The sequence below is a fragment of the Aquila chrysaetos genome, chromosome 10 (assembly GCF_900496995.4).
Source record: "Aquila chrysaetos chrysaetos chromosome 10, bAquChr1.4, whole genome shotgun sequence".
Taxonomy (NCBI): domain Eukaryota; kingdom Metazoa; phylum Chordata; class Aves; order Accipitriformes; family Accipitridae; genus Aquila; species Aquila chrysaetos.
In genome coordinates, this window is record NC_044013.1 from 2036719 (window position 1) to 2047447 (window position 10729).

A 10729-nucleotide genomic window follows, 5' to 3' on the forward strand; every position below is an offset into this window, starting at 1 on the left:
TCCTTTCATCCTATCACTAGTTACTTGATAGAAGAGACCAGCACCCACCTCACTACACCCTCCTTTCAGGTAGTTGCAGAGAGCGATAAGGTCTCCCCTCAGCCTCCTTTTCTCCAGACTAAACAACCCCGGTTCCCTCAGCCGCTCCTCATAAGACTTCGTGTTCTCTAGACCCTTCACCAGCTCGGTTGCCCTTCTCTGGACACGCTCCAGCACCTCAATGTCTTTCCTGAACACAGGACTCGAGGTGCAGCCTCACCAGTGCCGAGTACAGGGGAACAATCACCTCCCTGCTCCTGCTGGCCACGCTGTTTGCAACACAAGCCGGGATGCTAATGGCCTTCGTGGCCACCTGGGCACACCGCTGGCTCGTGTTCAGCCGGCTGTCGACCAGCACCCCCGGGTCCTTTTCCGCCGGGCAGTTTTCCAGCCGCTGTGAAGTTCTGAGCTGGAGACTCCAACGGGGATTGGAGTCCAGCTGCCGGTGTCTTCCAGTGGGATTTGGAAAGCTGTTTACCATAAACAGCTGCGAGCGTGTAAACTTTGTTTTAATCTGCAACTTTTTCACATGAGCACCAAAAAAGCCTCAAACTGAATATAAGAAATTACAACAACAAAAATCTGTGAAGGAAAAATTGAAAATAGTGTTGAACAATAACTCTGACTTTTCTGATTTAAGCCTTACATAATTGCTGACTAAAATGACTGTCTGTCTTCTGTGGTTCAGTACGTGATAAGTGTCTGAAAGCTTTATTTAGTCTCAGGAAAATTTTTGGGCTACTAGCAATTAAGATCAGTTACATTTCTTTTAAAACTTCTTAACGTCTCTGTCACAGGATATAATTTTAGAATGAGGTCACACTGTCTGCATAATCACAATGTATTGTTCAACCTGACATTAAAACAAGATACAGACTAATAAGAGAGAGCAATTACAGCTTTGGTATCACAACCATTAAAATGCAGTGAACGGCAAGTGCTCTAAAAATGTTCTCATCAGAAAAAAGAATCAGAAATGTGACAAAGTGACAAAGTTATCTTTTTCTTGGGTCAGTGTGCCATTACATAAGTATAAAGTGTTCCAGTTTTCTATTTACAATACAGAGAAACCTTAAAATTGTTTTAATGGAACAACAAAAAAATCTCTTTTACAAAAGATTTTAAGATTGATGTAAACACTTGTTTTATGGATTTTTAAAATATTAATTAATGAGGGGCATGTAAGTGGTTTTAAAGCAATTAGTAGCCATTATGCTTTATTTGAAGATCAACTGCCATTTTATTTCCTGTTCTGCTTATCAGCTTTACTAGCTTCAAGTGTTAAATGTGAAAAATGCTTGTATAATCTTCAAAATGAGCTCAGTTTTTTATATTGCCTTTATTTTTTTAGTCTTTGTAATCAAGTAGCATCCAACATACGATCTGTTTCTATAATAATATGTAGAGTTAATAAATTTGTTTTTCTACGATTAGAATCCTAACTCCCATATCTAATAATGTAGAAGATATATCTGTAGTAATAATAACAACAATAATAATAGTCTACTTTGAGGATCTTACAAATATACAAGCTTTAAGTTAAATGCTAATGGGTGATTTGTGCCTATTCCATGGCCAGAATTTGGTATATTTTGATTTAAAAAATAATGAAAATATTTTCAGTTTATCTTTTCCCCAAAAAGCGTTAGGGGGATTTGTAATACTTTCACTTGTAATTAGTGTGTGAAATTAGATAATTGTAATTAAGCTCATTCTGGGCTTTTCTTCTTTTAATAATTTAAAGTAATTAGGCTAGTGTTGTGCATGTTTAACGTGCCTTTCGTATTCTTTCAGCGTGCTACAGTTAAGTCCATTAGAATTCAGCCTGCAGAAATATAATATTAGCATACTGGTTTAGGAAGAATATTTTTCAAAATACAGCCTTCAGTATTTCCTCCAGAATCCAGGCTTTTATTTTCAGGAAATTATGGCTGAATTTTCTAATTTGAATTTGCAACATTAAATATACGAGATGCCTTCAGGACTGGGATATTTTACCCAGAATTTGCAGCGCTTTCACTTTTCATTTCTCCGCTTTTTTGTCCAGCGCTCGTCCCACATACATACCGTCAGTGCCGTGTTGTCCGGACCCTAAAAGGAGCTGGAGCTGCTCCTTGCTGTCCTTGCGCCGTGCAGCCTCGCCGCTCCCTCTAACCTCGACGTGGCGATGGAGCCGCGTGCCGTCGGCACCGGGCGATGCTTGGAGAGGCAGGCATCCCGCCGATGCCTCGCTGAGAGGTTCTGCGGAGATTCCTCTGCATGCTCCTTCCCCTAGATTTCTCCTGTTTACAACGGATTTAGTGGAAGGGGGACACGTGATAAAATCGGTATGCGGTCCTAATGCGCGCTGCACTTCTAAAGCGGAAGATGGCACGCGTGGAGTGTGTGTCATCTGAGTGTGGTCCCTGGGAGCAGACAGACAAACATTTTATATGGTAATTGCTATTCCCCGACAAGGCTGAGTGGCAGAGCGTGAATAAAAAATGATTTTATAAGAAAGAGTTAACATCTTTGAATATTGAGCATTTTTAGCACAGTAGATGTTTACTGTGAAATGTATCATTTTGCTGCATTCGAAAATAATAACGGGCTGAGTTTTACCTCCAGGGCGAATGCTTCCAGCAAAGTAATCAGCTATTTTAAGAACCAGCTAAGGATTTTGTAATTTAGTGTTTTCATAGCGATTTAGCGTGAAGTTCAGCTGCCTAAATTTAGGCATCTAGCACCACTTGAGACACCACGGGGCTTGTAAGACATCTTCCTGGGGCTGCCGGCTGTGGGTCAGCCCTGATGCTCTGCGGAGCAGGAGCCGTCCGTGCCGCCGTGAGCCAGCGGGAAGCGGGAGCTTTCCCTCGCCAGGCTCCAGTGGTTGCAGTCATGCGGATGTGTTTGTTCAGCGCCCAAAATTTCAGTCTGCCAAATTTCACATCACTTCATTTATGGCAGTGGGGAATGTGAAAAATATTTTAAGGTGAGTTGCTACATATTGTGAACAAACACTTGTTCCCTAGATGGAAATTGATCTGGCTAAAGGTGAAGCACGACACAAAGAAGCGATTCTTAAAGTCAAGGAAGAAGCGAGGGTGGAACTAGACATTGAAAGACAAAAACAGCAGGAATTAATCACAAAATATCAGAGAGATCACGAAGAGCTCCAGAAGAAGGTGTGTAACACTTGAGAAAAGTTTTGTGGCAGTAGATAATGTAAACTTCTGAGAAAGAGTATGTGAAGGAGTAAAACCTTCTTTATGTGTAGTCCTGTATCTAGATGATACAATATTTTTTTTTTTCCCCAGCCTTAGCATATGTTTCAATTATTACTATTTTTTTTATGGAACGGGTTAATAAGTAATTATTCCACTTAGTTAAATGGTGTGGAAGTTCTTCCTTTACTCACATTTTCTCTGCCCAGAGTTCATCTATGTCCATTGACTGTAGCTGTTAATTATTTTTAAACTGGCATCATCATTTTTTAAAAGCTTTGGACTGTTTCAGACTATGTCAGGTTGTCACAAAACCATCTGCACTGTTTTCTCCCTTCCCAAGTTAGTTCAGCACGGATGGGCTAAGGTCCAGTGGCCACTTAACTGCTTTCTTGTCTGTATTGGTGGTTGCATCACGTGCAGTTGGCTCTTCCCAGCTACCCAGATGTACGGTTTTTGAAGTTTTATATAGAAATTGAAAACTGTACCTATAAGCTTAGTTTTCAAAAAGTTTGATGCATTTCTTGAGAATTCTGGAAAAATCAAAGAAATTTGATGAAATTACATTGTTATTTAAAATTTGTTACATTACACAGTGTTTTGAAGAGCTGAAAATAACAGTTTGGCTTAGTTCACTTTACAGATATTTGACTATGATTTTAAAACCCTGAAGAAATACTAGCTTGCTGTAAAGAAGTTAAGTTTTTCCATTTTTACCTCTATTTCTTTGTTTGATCTTGGACATACTAATTAATCTCTGTTCTGAGTGACTTTTGATTAATTTACAGCTCTCTGATATCCTTTGAGGGTATTATGTAAAGTCAAAGCTTTTTTTTTGTTTTGTTTTGTTTTGTCTCTGAGGACATGTTTGTTTGGTTTTTTTCCTGAAGTCAACTTTTGTCTGATACTTAATTCTACCTACCTAACAATATCCACTGAACGTAGACTAATGCAGTTTTTGTCTCCTCTAATGCAGATACCAGGATTAATATCCAGTGCCACCAATAGCTTAAGGAAGGAGACAGAAATTCTTGAAAAGAAGCTACAAGATGCCCAGATCAAACTTGCAGAGAAAGATGAAGATAAGGAAAAAGAAATTCAGAGCCTTAAAAGACTAATTACTGAACTTGAATTTCAGCTGACGATGGAAAAGAACAATAATGAATCATTTCTGGATAATATGAGGAAAGAAATTAAACACAAGTCAGATGAACTGGAAAAATTAACCCAGGAGAGGACACAGCTGATTCACAATTTGAGTCAAGTTCAAGAGGAGGTAGGAACATGACCGAGGAAATGCCTTGCTATTTTTACTTAGACATGTGATTTCTAAAATCATTCCAAAGCATCTATATTTCAGACCCTGTTATGTACTGGTTTAAAAGCCATTGAAATGAAAGTATTTATGAAACAAGTCCATCATAATTTCATAAATACAATGTATCACAAAATATGTGAAATTTTTAATTCAGCAAGCACTTAAACTAGTGTTTCATTTTTAAAAAATATAAATTTTTCAGGTCCTGCAAGACTTTTGTTTCCTAGTCTCTAGCCTCACATCATGCTACATAAACATGAGTAAACAATAAAGCATTCTTCATGTTTTTAAAGTAGAAGACATGGACATTTCTCATTCTTTGAACCTGACAGCAGCGATCCTCCCAATAATCTTACTTATTTTGGAAATCATTTGTAAGAAAAAAACTTCATGCTATCAATAGGAATGAGAGTGGACACAGTCCTGTTCTGAATGGCTTCTGGGGCAGAGATTGCATCTTTTAACGTGGGAGTATGTGTGTGCATCCTGCCGTGCTAATGGGGATGTAGCCCACCTCCCACCAGTAAAGCCACTTTCTGTAACACAGGAATGCATAAAAATTAATCAAATGTGAAGAGAAATTTGACTGATGGATATTCTTAGCACAAGCATTTGCTGAATGTTTGGGATATAATGGGAAGGGAGGAGAGAGTGCTGTACTGCTCTATGAGAAATGTGAAAGCAGTGAAGTCAGGGACTGTAGATAAGATTAGACTGGAATGTCCAAAGTAATTAAGTGGCAGAAAAAATTGGTAAACAGTGGAAATGAAACTCTTCAAAATGAATTAGGGCTTGGGTTGATATTTATTTCTCCCTTGAAAAAGGTTCAGAAACACTGTGTTAGTGAAATTAGAATGATGTTGGCAGTCGTTCTGTCCTGTACCTATGGAAAAGGCTCTTGGAAAGACACGCACCCTTCAAGTATTTGTCAGGAACTTCAGCAGGGTAAGGAACACGCTGTTATCCTCAATCATGAGATTCTGCCAGCTCTGCTTATGTGCTTAGTTTTCCCCACTCTGAAGCAGAGTTCCTCCTCTAATACAATTATATTAGGAAAAGGAGGGATAAGAGTGGTTGAAAATTGAAACTGGTTTTAATATAAACTTCGCATCAGGATACTTCCTCAGATTTGCCGGTAACACTTTCCAAATAACTTCATGGACTAACAGTGACTGTCTGAGTGGCAGGGAAAGTAACATCTAACTTTCTTTCATTAAGTTGTCTGCAGAGTTAGGTATTCAGAGAGTAAGTTATTTTGGATATTTACATCTCTCCCACTTCTACCTCTGCATGTAGTTATGTTCCTTCTCCAACAGCTCCTTCACTTGCAGTTGGCACTGAGGTTAGATAGCCTGAGCAGAACTTCTGTGTTTCCACTCTACATCTGCTACAGGTGCTTTGACCAAAGTAAAACTTTAAAATCTAAAAAAATTGATCAACAAAGGACTTTTCATTTCTCCATCATTTCTGAACTTTTGACAGGAACACACATGTAAAAATGTAATAGTTTTAGTAAGCTCTTCTTGGCTAAACAGAGCTTACCACCTTCCGCTTTAGTGGGAACATGCTTCTGTGCTCTGAGTTTACTGACACCGGTATTCGCTCTTCAAAACGTCGAAAAAGCGCTATTGAGATTATCTTTCTTACACATTTTCTTCCCTGTTATACACCCACTGTCATAATCGCATACGGAATTTCAAATACAAATGTTTGTCCTCACTTCAGGGTGATACGTGACCTGACCCGGCATACAGCTCATACTCTTAGCGCTGGAGAGGTTTACACAGAAAAGTTTGTGTCCGGGCAATGCGGTTGTGCACGACTGAGGGTGGTGTTCTCTGTTTGATTGAATCATCGCTCTCTGTGTTGGAGACTGCCTTGGTGGTTGCTTCCCTTCCATTCTCATGGACCTCCTGGTGTCAGCAACAATTGCTTGCTTAGAAGAACAAAAAAGTGGATATTTTCTGCTTGTTTTAGTACTTTCAGTAGTTCTGACTTCTATGAATCAATTTAGTGATGTTGTCCGTTGTGGTTTTTTTACTTTTTGTTTCAGCTGGGAGCCAGGAAAATTAGCATCACAAATAAGTTCTACATAATACACCGACCTGGGGACTTCTGTAATACGGAAACAGTTTCAGTTGTCTGCTCAAGGCCCAGTACCAGTCACTTACCATTTAGGTATCACGAATCACAGTGCGAAGGTTGTGAAAACCACTAGGCTGGAAATCATTTATCCCAATTATTTGGGAAGTAGTAATCAATAAGGAATTCCATCACAAAAAAAATCAGTGCACAATTCTTTATACTACAGAGGAGGATAACTTCTTGAACACTTGTCATAATGAAGTGGCGCAGTAATACTCAACCTCTGTCCATTGCTTTTTCCTTTCCAAGAGCAGCATTCCCAGTTTCCCCCTAGTTAGAGGATGGGCAGGAGATCAGAAGTAACTCCTGATGACTTACCTCATGTTTTCCACTGTCTCCTGAGGGAGTGAAGGGTGTGTGAATGGTGATGTATGTCCTTTGAGTGACTTTCAGAGAAACCAAAGCACAGGGAAGTATTGAAGGGTTTGTAGGCATCAGTACCCTCCAGCCACCCTGCCTTAAGCCTGAGGAGTTTAATAGGCACACTTTTTGACCAACGGCATTTTGTAAAGCCAGTGTTTGTTTCTGTTTGCAGAACACTCTTCTCCAGGAAACGGTGCGCAGAGAGTGTGAGGAACGCTATGAGCTGACTGCAGCTTTGACTCAGGCCAGGGAACAAGTACTGGAACTAAAAAAGCTCAGTGGAAACTTCCCGTTATCGCCGTGTTCCCTGACTCAGGGCAGCCTAACCTCCTCTGCTGCCCTGCTCGCTGATTATGGACAGAAAAGCCGCACGAGCCCCGGCGCTGGGAAGGAAATCAATCTCTCCAGACAGTTTGGTATTTCAAGAGCTGCTAAGGCACCCACCTCCAGTAAGCGTAACAGCAGCGGCAGCGTGGGCTTGCCGGCTCTAACCCCACCACATCCTCCAAGAGGAAGGGCGGCTTCGCTGAATGAGCCCAGGAGCAGGATTGCTGCAGTTATAAGACGACAACTGAGTCAGCTCTGACAGCTACGTACGCATGCATAGCACATGAGAAACCATTCCAGTGCATCAAATGACCATTTACTTGTGGACCCCTAGGGTCAAATCTTAGCCAATGCAATTCATGCATTTCTACAACTGTAACTTAATTTTAAGTTTTATATATTTTTGATGCAATAATGTTTCTTTGACCATTGCGTATCAATGTAATTAAATGCTATCAACATTTCAAGATTAGAAAAGTAAAAAAGAAAAAATATTGTCTCTCCAAGAGGAGCACATGTTCAATATCTGTAATTAAAATAGCTGCCAGTTTCAAATACTGTTTTCCCTAACCACTTTATTGGAATTTACCTATTTTGTGTGTTCTCCCATGTAACTTAATTGCTCGTTTTTGGTGTAAAAATGTGATTTGTTCGGTTAGAATCAGATTTTTGCAATGATTTAATGGAGTATGTTATATTTGCAAATATTTATGCTTAGGTCAGTGAGACTCGCTAGTTGTGGAGTATATATCACTCAGCATGAAAATGTGGCAAATCTGTGCGCTCAGTAGACTAGCCATTGGCAGGGACATAGCTTCCTCTGTGTGCAAGTCTTCAAGCTGTGCTAATTAAGAAGGAGTTGAAGACTTAATATATTTTGTCCAAAAGATGGTTGCCTCTTGAATTTCATCGGAAAAGTGTCTTTTTGTCAAGCATAGTTTTTAGCTTCAGAGTAGACATGCTGGCGTTCTCTGTAAAATTGTTACACAGGAGGATCAATATTTTCATTTGCTGCTTGACACATGGAGCTGTGGTTTGTTTTGGGGCATGAAAAGCCCAGACGAGTCTCGGTTGTCGTCGTTAGCGTGCAGACGCTGCAGAAGTGGCTGCTCTCCGAACAAGGCAGCTCTGCTGTTGGGGCAGTTTGTCAGTGCGGAGCACTGGCTGGGCTAAGTGAAACAGCAATGGGTGACGCAGACACAGTCTGAGATTTTACTTACTGCGTCACCAGATACTCAAGCGTTTTGGTCAGATAAGCCCAAACAGGGCCAGTCTGGTGATAGTCACTGGTTCTGGTGACAGCCTGGTGGTTATCAGACCAGGAGAGGCGATGAAGCAGGCCCAAGTCAGCCTGGCGAGTCCCTTGGGCAGAGGTAGGCCTACCATGTAGAAGGTAGACCTACCACACCATGCAGAAGGTAGATCTACCATGTAGACCCAGCTCGGGCGAGGGCTGGGGCCAGGGCAGGAGCTTGAAGCTGAGCTCCTGGGCCCATGGGAGCCCCCAGCACGGGGGGGGTCAGACCTGCTGGTGCCCCCAGTGCCCTGGGAGTCACTCTCTTGGAAGACCACCATGCATCTTCTGAGACCATCAGCTCTGACTTGGATGGAACTTCATGGGAGGTAAGTTAGAGGGGAGCATTTTGCAGACTCGGAGTGTGCATATGAAGAACTGGACGACTGAAATTGCTTGCTCCTGTTTCAGTTTTGGGACTGGGTTTGCTTTTCACTCGGAGTCATGGAGTTGCTTCTTCACAGGCCACTTTACTTGTAAACCCAATACATTTATAATCGCACCATGAACCTTGACCTTCTCATTATTTCTGAGTGATGAGGTAGTCCTGTATGTGACAAAATGAGACCAATGTCTTCAATGCTGGAGAAGATTGGAAAAGCTTTGCTGAGTCCGATGGCATGGCAGGGAATGCGTTTTATTCAATAACATCAGTGGAAGAAATGACCATTGTAGATTTAGCCTCTGGAGCTAGATTTGGAAACACGCTTTGTCTTAATCGGCTTCTGTTCCCACTGAAACCAGCGGTAAGCCTTACCTGACTTCAGTGGTAGCAGAGTTTATCCAAAAGCTCAAAAATCCTCTATTCACAAATTCCAAAAGCACCAAGAAATCAGAATTACAGCAATTACTCTGGTAGCTGCTGCTGTATAGCGATAGTGTACGCACTCTGCAGTCAGCTGGCAGATTGCACGGACCTGAACTTGACGGTCCTCTATGCACTGACCTCAGAGAAACTGTTAACAAAAATCAGCTGGTTGGGGTGCGTTAGAACCGAAGACAAATAATGTCCCCAGGAGAGTGTAGACTCAGGTTGGTGGAGGTCTGAGCCCGAAAATTCACCTTTCGGCTTTCCTCAGCTTTGGCTCAACAGGAGGCTCGCTGCCTGCTGGGAATGAGGCCGGCTTGCCTTCCCCGATGCAGAAGAGCCCGGCTGTAGCTCCCAACCCAAGCATGTCCTGATAGGCTCTATCCTCCCTATGCTCAGTGGAGGCTTGCCCAGTTTACTAAAATGGGATTATGCTCAATACCGATTGACTAATTAATTGGCCAATGGCAACAGTGAGTCTTAAGCCCAACCAAGATATCTGGGAAACAGTGGGAACTGTCTCCGGGATGTGCTGACTTTGCTCAGTTATTCGTATTTTTCTTAAAGATGTTGAAAATTGGAAATGTCAAAGATGTTAAAGCAATTCTGCTGAAATGCAAGCCTCAGGAAATTTGTTTTTCAGCAATTCTGCACATGCAGAAAGAAGGGATGGGGAGCACTCCCAAAAGGTAGTTTGGAGTATGGCCGGATGGTCCCCTTCTCTAGTCAGTGGTGATGCTGATTTTATTTTTTTTGTTGTTGTTTAGGAAAAGTCCTGACTTCTTCAAGCTTGAAAATTGTTATTCCACTGTCCGCCCACAGTCTTCCTGTGCTGAAGTAATAGATTTTCATTGAGGCAGTTCTTAAAATGATGAGCTCCAGAGCTCTGTTATGTAGATTTTTCATAAAATTTTTAGATGAACTTCAGTTGTATTTTACAGTCTTATGAGAATTTTTAAATAATGTAAATGTAGTAAATGCTATTACATAATTTTATGCCCTTGTATAGCTATGGAACAGGTGTCACGGTGAACCCTGTGGTAGCTGGTGTTGTAATCTGGAATTTTAATATTGGGATGTTTATATCAAAAGGTGGGACGTTCACCTGTGGACCGTTCTGCTGGCTGGAGATCACCACTGCGCAGTAAGGGCTCTGTGCACAAAGCAAAGCCAGAGCACGGATGCAGAAAGCAGCCTGTCCCCCTCTAATTCTTACCTTCGGTAAGAGAGTA

The 10729-nt window shown here is 41.4% G+C and overlaps 1 protein-coding gene across 4 annotated transcripts in view; it reads left to right on the forward strand.

Annotated features, from left to right (window-relative positions):
• The window catches only part of LEKR1 (leucine, glutamate and lysine rich 1), a 67613-nt gene extending 57545 nt beyond the window's left edge, over positions 1-10068 (forward strand). For 3 of the 4 annotated variants that reach the window (XM_030028789.2, XM_030028788.2, XM_030028791.2), the window contains 3 exons: positions 3051-3203; positions 4219-4518; positions 7241-10068. In XM_030028789.2, the coding sequence (XP_029884649.1) occupies positions 3051-3203; positions 4219-4518; positions 7241-7654 (867 nt within the window). In that variant the 3' untranslated portion in view covers positions 7655-10068. The remainder of the gene's footprint in view (positions 1-3050; positions 3204-4218; positions 4519-7240) is intronic. The other variant, XM_030028792.2, reaches the window with a different exon arrangement.
• The last annotated feature ends 661 nt before the right edge of the window (positions 10069-10729 follow it).